At 45.1% G+C, this 21,705-nt stretch overlaps 1 protein-coding gene across 4 annotated transcripts in view; it reads left to right on the top strand.

Moving 5' to 3' along the window:
* LOC106742527 (unc-112-related protein) overlaps positions 1–21,705 on the top strand; it is a 41,480-nt gene that overhangs the window by 16,785 nt on the left and 2,990 nt on the right. For 3 of the 4 annotated variants that reach the window (XM_014615546.1, XM_014615548.1, XM_014615549.1), the window contains exons 4-6: positions 18,725–18,958; positions 20,386–20,651; positions 21,127–21,546. In XM_014615546.1, coding sequence (XP_014471032.1) covers positions 18,725–18,958; positions 20,386–20,651; positions 21,127–21,546 — 920 coding nt within the window. Of the gene's footprint in view, positions 1–13,223; positions 13,244–18,724; positions 18,959–20,385; positions 20,652–21,126; positions 21,547–21,705 lie in introns of those variants that run through there. The other variant, XM_014615550.1, reaches the window with a different exon arrangement.

The raw sequence follows: 21,705 nt of genomic DNA on the forward strand, positions 1-21,705 counted from the left end.
GATTTTTCCAACATTTTTACACTCGTTGACTGAATTTTACGGTCCAAATTCTTACGATTTTTCGATTTTAAAACGCTAAAGAGCAACCTTGGTAGCTTGCTCTTCGATCTTTCTCTTTCTCTCTCTCTCTCTCTCTCTCTACATATCTTGTTCGAAAGAACGGAATTATCGCGACGGACGCATAGGTGTCTGATCGAACGGTCTCCGATATCGGTCGCTCTCTCCTTTTGTTTTCCTCTCTGTCACCCCTTTTTTTCCACAAATTAATCGGGACTTCCGCTCGTTCTCGGTATCGCGCTTTCGACACGCGCACGATATTGTTCTTCTCATTGTGCGTTCTCCGCGAAGCGCCCATTGAGCGAGACGCGATCGCACAATGCGCATTATGTCGAATTATCGGGGGAGTGTTACGCGCCGTTTATTTATAGGCACGATAATTAAGCGCGCTTGAAAAGTGTGAATGGCGTATGAAAGGCCGATGTTCGACAGTGATGCATGTCGCGGTATACAACGGGGGGCTGGTAATAATAGTCGATAAAAGCCGCGAGTCGCGTGGTCGATTAGAGCGATGCATGCCTGCGTTCGCCTACGTTCGCCTCGTGTTCGCGTTTATGTCCGTAAATCGCAATTTTCCCGACCCGCCGGAGAAACCGGGTGTTCACGCGCGCGATTATGCACGGCGGTACCTGTGATCGGATGCCGCATAACTCTGACGTCCGGAGTATCGAGAAGAAACTAACGGGCTCCGCGATTGTCCGGATGTTATATTAGGAAACGACGGTTTTACAAGCTCGGTGCTATATCGTGTTTCTAATTTGACGTTTGAAACGTTTTTGACATAAAATTAGGAACCACTATGACTATTATTTATATTAGGTTGGTGCGTATGAAATGTCGCATTCTCTTTACATGCGGACGTTTTCCTCCCTGTTTTCGTTATACTTTTGTATTTGGCATAACCTCATTCATACTCGTATTGTCCATTGCCAGAGACTCATTTCAACAAAATAGGTTTTCTCGAAGGTCTTCCCTTTTTTATTTCTTTTGAGTTTATTACCGATATGAATTCTGCCGACATTCGCGTCATTTTCTTATATGAGTACAAACTTGGTAATAGTGCTGCAAAAGCTGCACGCAACATAAACCAAGCGTTTGGGGAGAATACGGTTAACAATCGGAAAGTGCAGCGTTGGTTCGAAAAATTTCGGACTGGCGATTTTTCACTGCAAAATGAGCCGCGCGGAAGACCCAAAACGTCTGTGAATAATGATGACCTGAAGGCTCTAGTGGAAGCGGATCCAGCCGTATCCACGAGGGAACTTGCTATCAGGATGAAAGTTGACCATACAACGATATTGAGACACCAAATTGTACTCCCATCGCTTGTGAATCGGCATGGCCCGCTACTGCTCCATGACAACGCTCGGCCGCACACATCGCACAAAACAATTGCGAAACTGAACGAACTGGAATATGAAGTTTTGCAGCATCCACCATATTCACCGGATCTCTCGCCGACCGATTTTCATTTTTTCAAGCATTTAGAGCTGTTTTTAAGAGGCAAACACCATGAAAATGAAGACAGTCTAAAAAACTCGATATCAGAGTTTATTAATTCTAAAGACCAAAATTTTTTTAAGACAGGCATCTACGCTTTAAAATCTCGTTGGGAGAAGTGTATTGAAGCGAATGGAGCATACTTTGATTGAATAAACAGCTTTTGAAGAAAGATATACAGTTTTATACAATCACTTAAGAATCCGACATTTCATATGCACCAACCTAATAGAAGCAAGAGAAAATTTCACACATAATTTGTATGCATTTTCAACTTTTGCGTAAAACTGAGCAGTTACTTTCCTTGTCCCTGTCGGTTTTACTTACTTATTTCTTGCACTTTTCGTTTATCGTGGGAGATACGAGAATGTTACGTTCTTCGAAGTGCTTCGGATACTCTGTACGCCACGAGGAAACGTCCGGGCTTTCTTAACATGCACGGAATCGGAGTGTTTATCGGCCGAGAAACGCGTGGCTCCTCCGGCACATGAAAGGGTTCCATTCATATTAATCGGAGCGCGGGCGGGGAAGAGAATGCGAGTGGTATCGCGTAATTACTGCGAGCGAGGCGTATATATTAATAAACAGTCGTATCGCCGTTTGCACTCGCGGAATCACGAATCAATCGGCAGAGGACAAAGAGGAGACGTGCGTATAACTGCGTGTTATCGCTGTTTCCGGAAGTAATCGACGTTGATGCAAGGTTGTCGGACGTTCCGCGCTTTTTTCGTAACACGCGTTACGTCGTTGCTTATTACACCACGACACGATCCGTCTTATTCCTCTTTTTCTTGCAATCGAATGCTACTTTGATATTCTTAACGTTCGCGTCTACTTAGATGGCCTATAGACTAGTAAAAATCCATATTGACGGTACTACAACTTTGGCAAGTTGTTTCTCGGACCTTTAATAATCTAAAATCCTTCTGTAGAACAATCTATTTTGACATTAAAAGCAATGAGAGTGGAAATTTAAAATATGGTGTTAAAGTAGAAGTAAGTTATATCATTAGAATTTGGCCTACTTTGATATCTTGGCTCCTCTCTACTATGTTGTAGAAGTTAGCTATGTTAAAGACTTAAAATAGGGCCAAAATTTCGACTCGGGATAATAAGTCATACCCATCGAAAATCGATACTTTCGTGGTGTATAAGATAAAAACTGCAAATTCGTCTCGTGCAATCATTGAGACCTTTAAGATTGCAAGTGCAAAAACAGGAACGGGATGGACCGACGGATGTGAAAAACTTTTTCATGGCGCCACGACTATCTTTGGCGATTCCGAGTTCGACTCGGCGCTGTTTCGTACTATCACAATCGCAGTTTACACTGAAAAATCGCGATCAGGATACGAGCATAGCCGGACAGAGCGAGAGCAGCTTGGCGAAACTCACTTTCCGCGGCGGAAACGTTGCCACGGCGAAACGGAGGAGGGGGATCTGACATCAGCGGAAGTCGATGATACACTCGCGCGTAGTTTTCCAGATACGCCCGTATGACAAGGCGACCGGTATTTACGCGTTCGTTGCGCATCGACTTCCTTCCGCACAATCATCCTCTCGTTTTTGAGTGCGATAACGCAATTTGTTCGGAAGTTCCAACTCGTTAGTGATAAATGAATGAATGAATGAATGAAGAAATTAATATGTGAATTATTAATATGTGAAAATTAATATGTGTTCATTTATTCACTTATTTGTTTATATACATGAATGTATATAAACAAATAAGCGAATAAATGAATTAACGAATGAATGAATAAATATTAAGCCTGCTTTGCATGCGTACAAGAAAACCTTCGTGTAACTAATGAGTAAATCGTGTTAATCGTTAAAATATTGTTAATGGTTAAAATACCTTTATATATATATATGTAACATATTTGACGTATTAGATCGCAGAATGCAGTCGTTGTTTTCGAGCGCCGGTTGTGCACAGTCCGCGACATTTTCCGACATTTCAGCGGGAAATCGCGGCCGGAGCGGCCGCAAGAGGGAACACGCCGTAAAATGCTCGTAAAGACCCGCATAAAGTACCGCCGAGGATAATAACCTTTTCTGGTCGTGGCGGCGGCGGTGTCTGAGAAAGAGAGAGAGGAATTAACGTTGCAAAATATATTCATGCGATTGGGAAAGTTGGCTCGGGGCTATAAGAAACAAAAAGAGCCCGACGAGAGACTATCGTTCGCACGACGGCGGTTCCCTCGATCGACCTATCGGTCTTCCTCTCGCGATCCGATCAGCCCCTTCTCCGATATTTATGAACAGTGGAACTTTCTCCGTTTTCGAATTCACCTCTCGGATAGGATCCGATAGGGAAAAAAGCATAATCGCTGCCTTTCGTAAATCAAGAGGAAGCGAGAGCGACGTTATCGAAAGGAGGGAATGTGCAAAATTGTCTCTCTTATCCTACCGTGAGGGTGACAGCGTCAAGGCTGGACAGGATGCTGAAAACAAACGGCCCCGGTCAGCGAGATTGCAGCAAGTCGGCGGCGAGAATTGCGTCAGCGCGCGGATACGACAGCGTCTCGCGACGGGAACTTGAAGGTTCATTTTAGCTCTCGCTTCGCTCGTTCTCTCGCTCGCGTGTTGAATTCGAGGGAGAGAAAATAATTTCAACCGGCCTCGTTAAGCCAGTCAGGAATCCAAGGAAGGCCAATGAGAGCCGACGCAGGTAAACGTTTGTGAAGAAATGATAACGGTGATTCCAAATTTTAGTGTACAAAATTATTCGGACGTCTCAGTCGTAGATTTTGTAGAAGATCGGAATCCATGAAATGTTTTAATAATTTTTTACACTAAAATTTTTGAATTACTGTTATCATTTCTTCGCAATTGTTTCACCTGCGTCGGCTCTTATTGGTCTTCTTTATTTTTGACCGATCGTATATTTTAAGAGTCTTGTCGAATTGATCTCTTAAAGTTTCCCAGAAAATGAGTAAGATAGAGAGACAAAAATTTCACCGAGTGAATCTCAAATTAAACCCTCATCAGAGTAAATATTATACACGTTCTTTTCCTCCTCTCGAGTTTTCCGAGATTTTCGAAAAGCTGGTCGATCCCCGAAACTGGTCGCGACGCGAATAAAAGAGGAGGAAGGACGAGCGCGTTACTCGACGTCCCGGAAGCGCGCGCGAACCCGGCCGTGCCTCATTACCGGGTGCATTTCCCGTGGAGCGACTAATTGCATGTGCCCCCTACCCTCTTATTTCCCCCCTCTCTTTTTTTCTTTCTTTCTCTCTACTTCACCTTTTCCGTTCGTTTCCCTCTACCGCGCTGCGCGGAAAACGGCCACTGTTTCGGGCGCCAACGGCGATCCGCTCTCAGGATGTCTTTTGTGTCGGCCGCAGCCGAGGGTGAGATCGATTTGTCTCGCGATTATGTCTCCAATTCCTTCCCCCGCACCTCTTTTCTCGCGTGAATCGACGATAATTATTACGTACGCATCCTCCCCCGTCCAAGTGTCGAATTATCCTTCGTGCACATATACGTGTGTCACGAGGGTTATCAATTTTACTGGACATTTAATGGTAATGTATACGTCGTACGCATCTTTGTGACTTAATAAAGTCCGGCTTCGAGGTGTTTACATCGTCGTCGTCGTTGTGTTCTCGGTCGGTCGGTCGGGCGGGCGGGCGCGTATGCGTGTCATACGGGAATAGAGACAGTCGTAAAAGTTTATTTCGATCGTCTCGCGTAACCGTCCGAGAAGGCATTCTTAAAGCAGTCTTTTACGGCAGCTACCGGCGCATCGCTTTTAAGACTCGTCTCTGAGAACACCAGCGCAACACGACTCGCTGATTTGTTTAAAGAATACACAAAGATCACGCACGAGCCGCGTATATCACGACGGTCCAATAATATGCCTCCAGACTTGCCAGTCATCCCCCACCTTCAGGAACCCCCTTTCTATAAATATGTCGGTGTGACCTAGTTCCTCGAAAGGGCTGAAGAGGTGAAGGAGGAGTAAGACGCGTATAGACGCCGTAAACCAAATTTATCGTATGACGACGATGCCCACCGGCATCTCGAGGAAATCTCGAAAAAAGCATCGCACGAGTCTGAGCAGAAGTCGAGCTGCGTAATCGTTTTGCAATTGTTCTCCAAATCATCGATGATGCATTCTCCATCGGTAATAATCTTATGCGCCTGTTGCTGTTACTGCTTTCTCATTGGAATAAAAAAAGTGGTTGGTACTGAGAATGACTATAATTTCAGCGAGATTGACCATTTATTACACTCTCGGTGTACAGGATGTAAAACGTAGGTAGGAAAAATAATTTCTTCGAAGTAGATACGTTTTTTGCTAAAAAAAAGTCTGATTCGTGTCGTCTGATTTTCAACGGTAAATATCTTAAAATAACCCAGTAAAAAATATTTTACAAGAGTGAAATTGATGCTTTTTTCCAACGAAATCTTGGACTTTTTTTTTTAATTGACTCAATTTCTCATTTGTAAGAACGAGAAATTGCTGATTCGCTGCGTATCGATCGCCATGCTCTGTCGGGGGTAAAACGAATCTCGAATTTCGGGGTGTGAATTTTGTCCGCGACGGCCGACGATCCATCTGGCCATTCGACCAGCCACCACGGGGTCGTTGTTCTGACATTTATTGTCCTCCGTTCCTCCCCCTCTGTCTGCCTGCCTCCCTCTGCTGCCTTTTACCGCTCGTTCGTCTTCCTCTCTCCCTCCATCCCTTTGCTGAACTCTTTTTTTTTTCCGCGTGCTCTTCCTCGCCCTTGCCTCCCTTCGTCCGCGCGCTCTTAACCGCTCCCACCTTCCTCGTCATCCGTGTAATTGCACGTATATACAGTCATTCGTTTGCGCGGGGTCATTGTCGTGGTAGAAAATTTTGCCGCCATTCCGCCGCGTCTTTCGCCTCTTTCAGTTGTCCGGAAGATTCGCGTTTCATCGAGGAAACGATGAAGATTCCTCGCGGAAATTTCTGCGAGTTATGCGAGAACGATTGCATTGATCGCGCAATATTGAAAGCCTTAGATCTTAGATAATTCCCAACCCTTTTAGCGATCGGAATTTTTGCAGATTATTTTAACTTTTTACCAGAATAAAAGGAAGGGAATGTTTACGGTTGGAAACAACTGAAATATCCCGCAAATATCCGGCCACGTACGCTTCGTTTTCGTGCTCACACATTCGCGCGCCGCGTGGTGCAGCAGCACGGAATTCGCGTTTTTCTCACGTATGCCGACGATTTTCCATTCACTACTACGGAGGCGGGCTTCTAATATTCTTCGAGCATTGGCGACCAGCAGGTATAATAAGTGCGTCGGTGTGCCCGTAGTACACGTAGGATTATGTAAAGACATTTCCTGCAACCTTTCATCTCGCGTGCGATATCGCGTGGGCGACGCACATGAACGTCACTCCATTTATTCGCGAACCTTAAGGTGCGTTTATGGTTTCATGGATTTTTCCCGGCGATGTTGATTATCTGATTAAGTCAGTTCGTATCGGGAGAACGTAACAATGAAGTTCAGCGCTCTTGCTCGGACGCGACTGAGAGATCGAGCGCGAAAGCGACCACGTTCTCACTTTTTTTTCAGAGTTGGAATAAATCGCCGTTAAGATAATAAATTGGTGCATCGAAAATTTGAGAGAGATTTTGAGCCGGAAATCAATATCGCGATGTTCACGGTCTTAGGTATTTTTTCGGACGATGATTATCTGACAGGCATGGAAGCAAACCCATTTTTCTCGCTTTTCCTCGCTTATTTCAAAACATCTCACTTTTTCTCACTATCAAGGAAAAAAACTCTTTTCTCACATTTTTCTTACTTGATTTGAGCCCTTTGAAAGAAAAATCGATCACAAGAAGTCATGTGTAATAATTAGCTTCTTTATAGATAAAACGAAAGATTCAATGAAAATAGAAAGTAACGGTGACTCCGACGATACAATGTTCATAAAGTGAAGAACTGTGATTTTATTTTCAAGCTGTTTTTATCAGATTCATCAGAAAAACAGGCAATGACCGTTTCGAACACACCCGCCTGTACTTTCTCTAAATTAGATAGTTGAATCAATTGTCCGCGTTTGTTCATCTATAATTTTTGTTTGCCTACCAAAATGGGTTATTTACAAACACGTTTTAACGCACGTTTCGCAAAACGCAAATTACCAATATTGCAAGACGGTGCCGTGTAAAAATCCGCGTCCAAACGTGATGTCCAAAAAGGCTTTCGCAGCCGAGGATCACGTGGACACGCACGAACACCATTTATGCGGCGCGTTCGTTCGTGCGTTCGCATTAATGGGGGCGTAGGTGGATATCCGAAGGAGGCGATGCATACACGCGGTCGAATGACACGAGAACCAATCGTCATCGAAGTTCCCTTAAAACGGACACGGCCCCTGCCGCGCGTCGCGTCATTCGCGAACATTACGGCTCTGTCACGACTCTATTAACGTGTAGGCTCTTTTCTTTCCTCTCGACACGTTTTCCCCGTACTTTCTATCCGGCAGTTAAAGTTCACGACTCGTCGAATGGAAAAGGAACGCAATCGAATTTATCCGCTGATCGAGGGGAGATCCGCACGTTCCCTCGAGTTAGACAACTTTAATTAGAAACAATTAAAGCCAATAAGTAACGCATTAATTCGAATCGCGTTACGAGTTGCTCGCGCGAGGCTCTAATAGGAATCGGTCCAATTCGATGGGCACACCCGCGCGTATCGGCCCACATTCGCCGACGAAATCGATACGCCCCTGCATCGTTATCCACAATCGTCACTCCTCCTGCCGTTGGTGCATGTTTTTAACGAACGTTTTCTAATTACCGCGATGTTCGTCGTCGGTGTACACACACATACACACACACATACAATCAGTAGATTAAAGGTTGCAATATTTTTTTTTTTCGATGAATTTTGCAGTGCATCCCGTATTCAGTAGGGGAATTTATGTTTCAGTAATTCTCAGGAGATATTCTAGTTAACGAGATGCTTTGCGAAACTCATCGAATTAAAATATCGCAAGCTTTAATCTACCAACTATACGACTTAATTATGCTAAAATAGCGGCGGAGAAATCACCGTGTCCGATAGCGGAGTAATGTTTTTTCACATTACCATAACCGTCGAATCTTAGGCAAGACTACGCGATATCGATCACTCCACCAGTATCGAACGTAAGGAGTGTTTCGTCCTGACCCGATTCCGTCGTTGGGTATATTACAACGACCTCCCACGCTTCGAAAATTCCAGGGCGGCCCTCCCCGGTAACGCTATCAGGGACGGCGATTTCCGCCTGCTCTTCGTTCGTCGTCGACCGCCGGTGAAGGAGAACTTTATTTCAGTTCGATACAATTGATGACCGTGACTGAAATTTAAACGGGGTAGACGGGCGTCGTGAATTACGATAATGAAATTAACCAACAACACGTAACAACACGTAACAAGCGTTGTCGTCACGATCACACACTTTCACGACTCCACGGAAGAGGAATTCTCCCGTGTGGCGTCGAAAGTTGTTATTAAAGTTTTAAACCTTGTAATTACATGATAAGCATAATGGTGTTAATAAAGTGCCTATTTTGCATGGTCGACTCGCGTGAACTCGATCGTGCGATTAGATATCTCGAATATCGTTGCTGAATATCTCGATCCGCATTGCACGGATGCCGATTAGATCACAGCGACAGCTGCAGAAAATATCCTTCCGCGTTCCCTCAGACTGGCTCGCTCGTTTTTCACATTCTCTCCTGTGTTTGTGCCGTTTAATAAAAATTACAATTATTTCACGGAGTCGACTATTTTCAGTGAATAAAATTGAATGTTGGTATATGCGAATGCCGAAAGAGCCGTCCGGAATAATGATGACGGTGACGAAGAGAGACGCGTTTGCAACAGTTACGGCCTTGACTCGTTAATCAAATTCAGCATAAATATTCATTCATTCGCACGGAGGAAGTTCAGGTAATATCATCGTCGTTGTCGTTGTTGTCGTCACTATGGCGCCACGGCCATCAGGCGTTTTCCTTTCCTTGTTTCTGACGTCATCACGCGCGTGCGATCGCATTTATCATACAGAAATTTAGAGAAAAAAGTTTACAAGTCCCACTTTATTTCTCTTTCGATTTCTCACGCTCTGCTCAAATCGAAATTTTAGCTGTTGTGTTAAACCTTTAATTTCACAACACAGTGAAAGCTAAAATAGCATAAAAATTGATTCAATTTTAATTATATAATTTACTTCTACTTTCACCTTGGTGTCTTAAATTACCGTTTTCGCCTGTTTCAATGCCAAAATAATTGTTTCGAATATTCGTATAAATTTAATAATCGAAATATTGAAAGTATTTTTAACTTCGAAGTAGCATTAAAATTAAATCTGTAGAATTGAAGATTGTCAAAGCAGATTTTCATTAGTTTATATATCCGTATAAATGGACGATAATTATCCTAAAGAGTGTTAAAGTAGCACCAAACTTTCGATTCGGGTTGCCGCGTAGAAATAGAGAAAAGCTCCGGCCGCGTCAAAACGGGCGGACGAACGGCGGAAAAGACCGTCACGTATCAATCGCCTCGTGTCTTCCGGCAAATTCGAGCGTGTCCGGGCTTTCTTGGAACGTACTCGGAGGCGGAGGTAAAACGTGGGAAACATTTATAATCGGACACCTGTTGCGCGCGTAAAATCTCTTGAATGACGAAGTCCGCCTCCTCGCGCCGGAAAAGGAGAAAGGACTCGCTTTTCCCTCCTCTCTCGCGCATGCACGCGTTCGAAACTTTACAGTGCGAGTCTCGATATTGCCTCTCGCCCCGTTGTTCGTCCCGCGTGTACACGTGCATATTTCGCTTCTTGTTTCGCAAATATCCCCTCAATGCGAACTCAATGCGATGATGCAAGACGTATCAAACGGACACCTGTTACACGTTGGCGAGCTAGCGATCGATCGATCACACGTGATGGGGTCTCGAGTATAGACTCATTGAGACTCGTGGAGTCTCGTTCGAAAGTTTTTGAATTTTATGAATATGTATTAAGCTCTTTATGACAATTAAGAAATATGAAAATAGATGAGAGCCAACGTAAGTTGTTGGTGCGAATATATTATTTTATATAGGAGCTTTTTGAGTCTTCTCAAATTTCCATACTTTGAGTAATGTTCGAAACGATATTTCCTTCTCGTGATACGGGCTTGTTTAATTAACACTAAAACGTAAGAAGATTCAAGAAAGACTCGGTTAATTTTTTTACACATATATATTTTCTCGTATTTCTAGATAATATTTATAACTGTACTGTCATGTATCTTTTTAACCCTTTACTTATCACTGTTCCCCGAAGAAACAGCTTGTAATTATTCTGGACAATTTATCTAACACTATTATATATTTTACGAGATCATGATTAATCGTTTATCAATACGCCGACCGCGCAGGAAAAACGATTCGCGAACTCGTGCTATTCCACACGACCGTCTCGATCTTGCAGCAATTACTCGGAGCGCGCCACCTTAACCGTTTACGACTTAGCCCGATCGGGGCGTAACGCAAAACAAACAGCCAAATTGATCCCTATTACCGTAATTTCCGAAAAGAAAAAAAAAGCGGAGAAAAATTTATCAGCGTCCATTTCACCCAATGTCAAGCGCCGCTGTTCCTTCCTTGCGAAGTCGCCGATCTAGCGTGCAATTTGTGCGATAATGCAGCTCTCTCGGACGCGTAATGATACTTCTCACCAGCGGAAATTTCGCTAACCGCAGATCCGCTTAATTCACGTCGCCCTAATGCCGTCTGTGTCGTTCCAACAAGCCCCGAGTTCCCAGTGAGCTTACTCGACGTCTTTGTTTTTAAAGGAGACTCGGTCGCGAGTCGCTTCGAAAACACCATGACGATGATCATAACCGGTGTGCGCGAATGCTCGAGGGTTAATTACATCGTCTGTACCGATACGACGTCGTGACGATGCGGGGTATGATGCTCTCGTAAGATGCTTCGCTCGCGGAACGCACCGACCGCCGCGCGCTCATCCCGGAGGCCGCGGTCGTTCGTTCGCCATCATCTCGCGCGATATTGAATTACGAGTGGTCGCATCTGGAGCCTGGTGCCTCGGCGATACAAACGGATTAAGTCGAGTTAAAGGCGTCGGGCCTGAGTCAGCGCTTATTTTAGAGCAATTAAGCCGGGAGGCGCGTGGACGCGAACGCCGTCGTCCCTATGCGCTATCCATGAATTTCCCTTCTGCCGTTGGCACGCGCGTAAATATACAACGCGTGTAATAAATATATATATCTCACGTCCTCGCATACGCGTAATAATTACGCATTCGCTCTCGACTTCTTCATTATCGCGATGATCTCTTCCTCCCTCGATTATCGCGGACGATAATGGTGTTATCCTAGTAACGTGTTGCGTCGTCGTGAAAGGCATCGCGGAAAGGCAAACATCGTGAAAATTATTTGATCGTTCAGTGGTCGTTTATCAACGGGAAAGGAAAATCCGTGGAAATCATAGGTAATAATAGGGAAAATATATAGAGAAAGTAACGCACAGAGCACGATAGAAACGAGAAACGCTTCAATAAATGAATAGCAAAAACAGATAAGCACAATAAGTAAATGAACTGATAAACAAATAAATAGATTAATTATGCGTTAAGTGATGAGAAATACCAATAAGATAAGATATACTGAGATGGTATCTTCGAGAAGTATATCGATAAATACGTATCATATCGCGTTTAGAAGCGACAAGAGCGCGAGAGAGTATTCCGGTATCTTATTAATCTTTCATGGAATCCTATATATATACACTGGCGTTGCGTAGCGTGTAGCTTGCGTAATCGACGTGAATCGAAGCGATTGCAGCAACGGCGCGCGATCCGCGTCGTCATCCGCGTGCCAGGAAAATCCGATTACGATGTAAAGAGCGATACACAGGAGAAGGGAGGAGAGACCAGCAGCAAATAGAGCAAGTGCAACAGGTCCGCTGATTTGCATACCTTCCGTCTTCAAACGGCCGTGCGCGAACGACCCTGAGGAAATCGTGCCTGCCCGCGCCAGCCTTTGTCGGCGTTTAATCTTTTTCCCCAGATCAATATGTATCAGCATGTAACGACGAGTGATGTAACTTCACTGTTGCTAAACTTCTCATCGCCGACCGCGTCACGCCGTGTATCTAAAAAAAATGGTAACGGCTGTGTGTACATTGCGCGATGCCACTTACTAAAAATCCCGATAACGCCTATCGAAGGTTAAGGATCGATCGATCTCGTTATCGGAGGTGGGGAGAGAGGGGGGTGCCAACAATTCTCTTCTATGAAACGTGCCGAAACATAGCCGACGATCGTAACGACGAGATGTCTGTTTTTCATCGTTTTCCCCGTCTCGGAAATACCGAAACACTCCTCCGTCGCTTGCTTTGCTTTCACGGTCACGTGGGTCTCCGCGTTTATACCGAAAAATCGCGAGAGAGACGCGGGAGAGGCTAATCGGGCGAGAAACGAAAGGGGCCCGGAATATGTGAGCCGCTCTTTTGGCTCGCGCGAGGTATTCCGCCGGCTATTATAGCCGGTACGCGCGTCTTTGTGCACTGTAAGAAGAGGGTGGCTCGACGTTGCCGAAGCACGCTTGTGAGCTGCCGAGTGAAGAGGGACCCCGAGAAACACGAGTGGCGAGGGCTGCTCGGACAACGCCTTCGTTTCGGAGCGACGCAGAGCCGGATTTGTGAGCTCTCCCTCCTGTTTTTCTTCTTTTTCTTCTTTCTTTCTTCTTCCTTCTTCTTCTTCCTTTCTCTCTCCCGACGAAAATGTTAAGAGAAAATATCCGATGCATGTCGAAGCGATCGTCATAATATTGACCTACGGAGTTGTCACAAGTGCGAATGTAAGATTATCACGTCGGGCGAGCTCATGACTTTATCGTGTTGCACCGAGGAACGTCATGGAATTCGCGGAGTTTCGAAAAAAGCGACGAGCATGTACCGTATACTAACCGGTAGAGTAGCTTTAATATGCAATGCTTGAATTACTCGGATTTTCTAATCATATACGCATTATTAACTTATCATTTCATTGATTATTCAAAGAAGCGGGTTTGGTGTGCCGAATCAGTAACCTGTCGCTGTAACAGTTTTACGTTAATGTCCGAAGACGAATGTGCACGGTTAGAATATACTAGTACTTTAATTAACATCGCATGTTAAGGCTACACTTTATCGGTTATTAATCAGATTATTTATTTATATATTATTCATCGAGAGCATAATGAATCGAAGAGCGACATGTGCGAATCTCCGTCGGATAATTCCGTCCCTGAGGAAGTAACGCTCCTGCTTCTCTTATCCCTCACCCCTTCTGTAACATAACAACCATGCAGCGCGTGTTCTCGCAACCCTTCTGCGACGTCGAATAGCTCGCGTTCCTTCGCGCAACCACGAGACGCTGGTTGAGAATCGTGTTCACGGAAGCCACTCGCTTTCCGTGCTGGAATTCGTCGGAGGAGGAAAGAAGGAAAGAGCCGTACCAGCGAATATCGGCTTACGATCGCCTTCAGTCCGCAATTTTATATTCGACTTCCTGCGGAACGCGAACTCGCCATAGTAGTTGTCGAAAGGGTTGTTACCGCGCGCGGCCACGTGCGCGCCCGGTTTTGTTCCCTTATTAAAGCTCACCCTCCTCGCCCCGAGCACCGTTTGTAAACGCTCCTTCGGAGTTTACACAGACCGCACGTGCCCCCGTCGTTCCTTCCGCCACATTTAGCTTGCCGTATTTATTTATCTGTTTTTGTACTTTCCCTATTCACGTCGTCGTTTCTTTAGTTCTGTCCGCGCGTGCTGCTTTATCTTTTTTTATTGTGTAAGCACAGAGTTTCCTTTTCCTCGTTAATAAATGACGATTGCCACTTTCTGAATTCCTCGGACTGAGATTCCACTCGGAGAATGTTTTCCCGAGACGGAATTTAGATACTGTGTTAAATTTCGTCTTAATGTCAAAATAAGTTGTTTTGAATATTCATATGAATTTAATAATCGAAATATCGGGAGTACTTATATAGCCTCAAGGTAATATTAAAAGTTTAATTTAAGATTCAAGAGAGAAGTTAACATATAACATTGCCAAAGTAGGTCTTTACTAGTCTATACTCTCCTTACGAGCGTCAAAGTAGCATGAAAAATTTCGACTCGGTTTAACCGGAACTTCGAGTGGATTCTCCATCCGTAGTGAACGTTTCAATCGATTAGAACGAGTTTGTTCTCTCCAATGTCGAGTAAAAATATTCACTCGACGATTCGAGTGTGGGGAATTCACTCCGCCTGACTGAAAAAGTCACTCGACCTCGAGTGACTCGTCTGTCACTTTGCTTTGCGAGTGGGATTTCACTCGAAGAAATTTCGAGAGTAGCCCAACGGTCTTCTATGGCTTGCGAAGGAAAACGATAGCCGGAGGTTGTACGTCCTCGGATTCCATCCGACGTGGTTTACCTACCCACCGGACTCTCGAGGGCGCTAAAATAGAATCGTCCACCGTCGAGGGCGAACGAGATGACGGCTGTTCCATTCCTGGATGCGTACTTCTACTTGGCTTCCTCGACACTCGAGCGAACGAGTGCGTTCTCCTCTTCGACGGTGACGACGACGACGACTCGACGGAAACAGACGGATTCTGCTTCGTGCCAGAGGGCCGATTTCACGTGTCTGGCCCGCGAGTGTGTCGCGTGTATCAAGTGTATACTCGCGCGAGGGGGGTATAAATAGGTCCGGTGCGCAAATATCGCGGTCGTTGCTACTGAGAGACGTGCCTCGAAAGCGATCCGCGAGTCGAACGCGGCCCGATCTGGCATTCGGCGACGCCTTGATTTTATGCCTTTATGCACTAGCATGTGGTATTAACTGTCTCGTAAATTCTCCTCCGCTCCGTTGCTGTTTGTCGCAAGGGTCACAACAAGGGTTTATTACTTTTTGAACAAGCCGGATGTCGTGATGGTCACCGGCAGCCGGGCATATTACGATATTATCGCGTCTTATTGAATTACACATTACACGCAATTAATTGCGTGTTATTATCGTTGCACGTAGTCTCAAATTACATTTATGTCTTACATTTATTCATCGTGTCTTCGGTAATGCAATCATTAATCAGACTTCTATGCGATATAACGGGAATGTCAACGCGCGACGGACAACAAAGTCGGCGACTTTGGTCATTCTTAACGATAGATCGTTGACGTTGAATATCTGAAATTGAGAAATTCTAACCAAACGCAAAATGTGTAATCGATTTCTCACGGAGGAGGAATCACTGCCAAATTGGTCGAGGAATCGGTGAAAGGAATGACGACGAAGGAGCAGCGGGACACCCCGTATACGACTTGTTGCTCGACGCATCGACCGCGCGACGCACGGCTCCATCGATCGCTCGTTGCCACTCGTTTTAGTCATTTTCTCGATTAAAGCAAACAGATGCAGAGTGGTAGTAGCAGCTTGCGGTACTTCGCGATGTGCTCTTCGCTTAATGGATTGCACTTGCGCGTTGTCGCGTTATCTCGATCCTCCTACCCCTCCTCGTCGTTTTCACTTCGACGTCGTACTTCGGACGATGTATTTCCGGTGCTGGATATGCGAGTTACATACATAACCGAGCGGGAGCCGTAAAAGAGGAAGAAGAAACGTTCCGACCGTTTGTGTGTCACGGTGCCGCTCCTAGCGGTACACCGTGTACATGGGACGCGCGTTATTGTTATGCAGGCGAGCGCGCTTTCTTGTCGAGCGAATCGACACGGCTTGTGTGCGCGATCGCTCGATCGTAACACACACACACATACATAGACGCAGTGGGATCGAGAGCGCTGGAGATCCGCAACGAGAACTTTCCGCAAACTGTTCGCGAGCGCGAATCGCGCGAATGTTAGAGCTGCGGCACGCGGAAAAAGTCCTTCTATTCTTCAATATATGACTTCAGAAGCCCGATTAAATACCTATTTCTAACGCTATTTAACAAGGTAAAATATATAAATAGATAAAATATACAAAACAGTCAACAAAAGGAGGTTCTTTAACATTTTGCTAATATAATATTACTTCGTTTTATTTAAATAATTTATCGCTTGTGACAACCATTATAATGTTTGAGCGAGAATATAAAAGAAATATGTTATTTGTAAAGATATTTGGTGTTAGAGAAACTAAACAATCCTGTTTGTTGAATCAAACTTTCGTTTGTTTGCTTTATTCCAAAGTACAAATTTCTTCGAATTGAGGGGATTTGATTAAATCCAAAATCTTTTCTCTGTGTATACGCGCCACCCGCTTTAGTCGACACGCGAATCAGATTGCGTCGCACAATTGTCACGGTTAAAAGTGGCACGAGCGAGCGAAAACGCGGGCGGAAAAAGGAGAAGGGACAAAATACAAAGAAAAAACATTCGAGACGAGAGAAAGAGAGGGGGGGAGATAAATTTGCCGTTTCTGCCGTCTCGTGTGGGCGGATCCGCGAACTCTCCTGCGCGGGATGTTGCGAGAGAACGAAAACAAGCGGTTAACGAGCCGCGCTGGCCGGCGCTAAAATCCGCGGAAATATTTATAGATCCCGCAGCTGTGCGCGATGGATTCGCGATCCATGTCGGTTTCCTCTCTCTCGTAAAAGCGGGGGACGCGGTGGTTCGCGAACAAGAGCAGCAGCCGCCGATAATAATGCACTCTCCTCTTGGCATACTTCTGAACTTTTCTCTCCTTCTCGCTCTTATTATTCAGTGGTTATTTGCATCTCATCGTTCAGGACTACGAGCTCGCTTTTTTTTTATGGAGCTAACCGTGCATATAAATAAACTTAATAATCACACATGATGGTTATTACGCGATATGAATGATACACGATAGCAATTATTTTCGGACACGTGGTGGAAATTAAAGCGGGAACTAATTACGAAAGCACACAACTATTTTCGACGAGGTATAATCGATGCTCCGCGATCATTCTTGCGCCACAGCAACCTCCCCTGCCAGCTAGCTTGCCGGATGATGCGGCCGCAGCTGTGGAAAGTTACGAGTCCGATAAAAACCGATTCTGCTTATCGCGAAATACCATTTCTATAATTTAATCTATAACGCCTTCGAGACTCCCCTCACGCGAGTCTGATAGTCTTACGCTTTTAATTAATTCATCGCAAGTCTGAAGTTGAATTGTGTCTCATCGATGTAAGGGATGTGACTTTCACCCAACTCAGATTAAAAACTAATCGATGAATAGTAATGAGAATTGCCGATGCCAATTTCCAGTTCTGTAGCTTGTTATTCAACAATGATCGAAGAGCAAAGATAGAGCAAATAATATTTGACTGGCGACAATGTTAAATCGTCGATTAGATTAATCGGAGTTTGGTGAGAATTATTTTAAAATCTCTCTCTCTCTCTCTCTCTCTCTCTCTCTTTCTTTGTTCCCTTTTGAACTGTTTTCTTTCACTTCAAAAGAAGCTAGATCCTTTTCTGCTCTATTGAACCAGGTCACCAAGCTGTGTTAGGAATTCAGGGACCCCTGGAAAACGATAACCTACCATAAGAAAGTCTTAACTTCCTGCACACTGAGAGACGTTTTCCAATAATAATAGAATCATAATTCCAGCGTTACGAGCATACCACTACCCCTCATCCATATTCCATCTCGCCTCCCCGGTGTCATTTGGTACGCAGCCTCCCACGATCCGCAGCCCCATGTGTGCGGCCTAATGGGAGATCTCAAACGGTCCTCGGGGAACCGCACGAACCTCCGATAGGCTCCCCGGAGTCGTTAAACGAAGCGCGAACGGAACGGCGCGAACAGCTGTGAAAATTGACTTTTCACAGCCGGCTCGTTTTCATCCATTCGACACGAGAAACCGGAGGCAAGTTTGCCTGCGGTTTCAGGAGAGAATAACTTCGAGGTACAAAACCTTCCGCTACCCTTTTTACCCTTGGTTCCAAGAGGAAGGCTCGCCGATTTCCTCCTATGCCCTCCTCACGTTTTCCCCTTTGTGACGTTCACGTTCTGCTGTTGGTTGAGGAAATATTTTTCACAACACTGGAATTCGATTAGCGATATCTTAAGCTACCCCGATGAGGCAGATAAATAAATTACTCGCAACGTCGGCTCTTATTGATTTATTAAGATATTTTTCTCAATCGGGCGTTTAAGACTGATAATAACCGTTGCGATTTTGCTTTCGTTGTTGCAGACATCGCTATGGACTGGTCGGATCACGCTCTTTGGTGGCCGGCGCGGAATCATTGGCTCACCAGGACCCGCAGCACCCTGGACCAGTACGGCGTGGCGGCGGACGCGCAGCTGCACTTCACGCCGATGCACAAGACCCTGAGGGTGCAGTTGCCGGATATGCGCTGCCTCGACTGCCGAGTCGATTTTTCCGTCAAGACGTTCAACGCGGTCATCAATTTGTGCAAGGAACTCGGTGAGTCTCGCGCAAACCCATTAACATTGTTTAAGACGCGTAATAGAAACGAGTGGCGCGAGCAGTTATCGCGCGTACCAATTAATGACGTTCGCACGAAGGGAGGAACAGAATGCTCTTCGTGCGGAGATCAACGAAAAATTCGAAGGAAACGTACTCACTAGAAGAAGAATCGCGAAGTCGTGTCTCACGACAGTAGCACTCGGCGGCTGCTTTCGCAATTAATGAAATCATTTCGAAAGGAAGATAGAACGGCTCTTTAAGAATTTAATCGTGGCTATTGTAGCGATGGTAACGTTTTTTAATTTTTCGTGAGAGGGCATAAATGTTCGTAATATATAATAACACCGAATAATTTCGCATCGTTGTTGCGTCTCTCATCGGCAACGGAGAAATAAAAATGAAAGAAGAACGCACGTGCGTCGCTGAAAGTGAGAAATATTTTTCGAAGATCTTTCTATTTATTCTTATCTTTATTCCATTCCTCTTTCCACTTTTATTTCTCTCTTCGTGTATCTCGTATTATTATTCTGTCCATTTGTTCATATGTTTAGTTTATAGATTTTTCGTTTTATCATTTTCTAAATGTACTTCGCATGTACTTCGTGTCAGCAAATATCAACTGTTCCGTCGTCATTGCACTCGGGCGAGCGTGCATCGTGGCGACTAATTTGCGCCAGTAGTGATATTCTAGGCGATAATAAAAGAGAAATGATAAATTCGTAGTCACGCGAAGGTCGCGCGCGGATGATCGCGGCTGTGAATCCGCCGTGGCGCAGCCTCGACTGGCTTTTTAATCAAGGAAGTGGGTTAACGCGATAATTTTGTCCGGAGGATAAAGCTGACTTTCGAATAAGAGGAAGTGCCGGGGAGATACGGCCTTATCGTTTCGCTGCGGTCTGAAAATAATTCCGCGTATATAATTACGCGTGTTCACAACGTCGTCTGAAATAGAAAGTGATCGGCGAGTTTCAATCTCACGAATTCCCCCCCCCCCCCACACAATTAAATATTTCAGAATTTCTCTGAAATTAACATACTCTTTCGCGGCCGAAAAAGAAAAAAAAACGCACGTAAACTGAATTGAAAGTATATGAGTAAGGAAATAAATCTATCGTTTCGCGGAAACTCGAGAATTACTCGCGGCTCTCTTGTTCGTGTATCTGACGTGTTCGAACGATCGCATTTTTGCATATTTCACTATGTCATATTCATAAATATACGCTAATGTACGCGATCTTTGTCCATCGATTACTTGATTTCCTTGCAACAACATACTGCGAGATAGACATCATCGTGATTGACCATTATTGTTCCTTTCGCTCTTCAGACAGCGGCATAAAAGATCTTATAATCTTTCGAGGGGAAATCAGAATGATTATTACATTTCAAATGCGAGACTCGGACGAATCGTGATGCATTTTCAGGCATCAGACACCCGGAGGAGCTGTCGTTTTGTAAACCGCTCGAGCCGAATCACCTGAAATACAATCTGAAGGATCTGCCGGCCAAGAAGAAAACCGAAAACCCAAAGAACGGTCACTGGAATGTGTCGGCCGACACTAACACCTTCATCCCGGCCAGCCAGAGTCCTAGAGGATCCACGGGAAGTTTAGATCAATCCAATCCGTTCATGTGCGCGCCGGTTACGCCCAACAGAAATCACAGCACGCCGATCAGCTCGCCTGTCTCGGTAGGTTTAGCGTGTGTGAGATATAGGATAAGGATAGAGTGAGAACCTTATAAAGTGCACGATTGTACATGTGGCCTGATTAACAGGACAAGAAACGTCCCAGATATAACAAATACCACCAGTAGCATCGCAAAGATCATGTAGAGGACATCTATATTTGTTCTCTTATTTATTACTATTTATCACGTAGACTCGATTATATCACATTCTCGAATACAGTGCATCTCACCAGTAACTCATTTCGTCGCGTTCATTTTCTTCCTTAACTCACCGGGAATGTCATGCCGAACACGGTATCAAAGATTTAACAGAGAACTCGCTTCATTGAAGATTCATCGTTTTCCATTTTTACCGCTTCTCTTTCCTCTTCCTTTTTACCTTTAACACCAGTTCGCGCAATCGTTCGATCTCGGCGCGAATGATTTTGCGAAGTCCACGCTACCTTCCGTAACGCCGGTTCAACGGGAATTTTTAGCATACCGGCACGTGGAAGAGAAACAACAACTCGTCCGGCTTCGGTAGCACCGGCTCCTTCAACGCCAACAACAGCACGATGAGCTTGGAGGCGTTAAACGGCGGCCTGTCGGAGTCGTTGGCGCAGAGTCCGACGTCGATCTCGCCGGAGGTGCGAGCGAAGCTGATCAGGCCGAAGAGCCTGATCGAGAGAGCGCGCATGAACGTCTCCTGGCTGGACTCCTCGTTGTCGATCATGGAGCAGGGTATCCGCGAATTCGACACGCTCAGGTTGAAGTTCAAGTTCTACTCCTTCTACGATCTGAATCCCAAGACCGACGCGGTGCGCATCAACATGATCTACGAGCAAGCCAAGTGGCAGTTGCTCGCCGAGGAGATCGACTGCACCGAGGAGGAGATGCTGATGTTCGCGGCGCTCCAGGTATTTCACCGATAACAATTAATGCGGCAGTCAACGTGTTGACTGAATTTACGCGTGCTCCACCGAACGTTTCGTTTCACGCGCTGAAATGTTTTTTCATCCACGTTTGAACTTCACGCAGAGGAATTAGAAAAAGGATCAGCAGTGTTCGTAATGTTA

This window comes from Dinoponera quadriceps, unplaced genomic scaffold (genome assembly GCF_001313825.1).
Source record: "Dinoponera quadriceps isolate SergipeBrazil2010 unplaced genomic scaffold, ASM131382v1 scaffold113, whole genome shotgun sequence".
In the NCBI taxonomy this organism is placed as follows: Eukaryota; Metazoa; Arthropoda; class Insecta; order Hymenoptera; family Formicidae; genus Dinoponera; species Dinoponera quadriceps.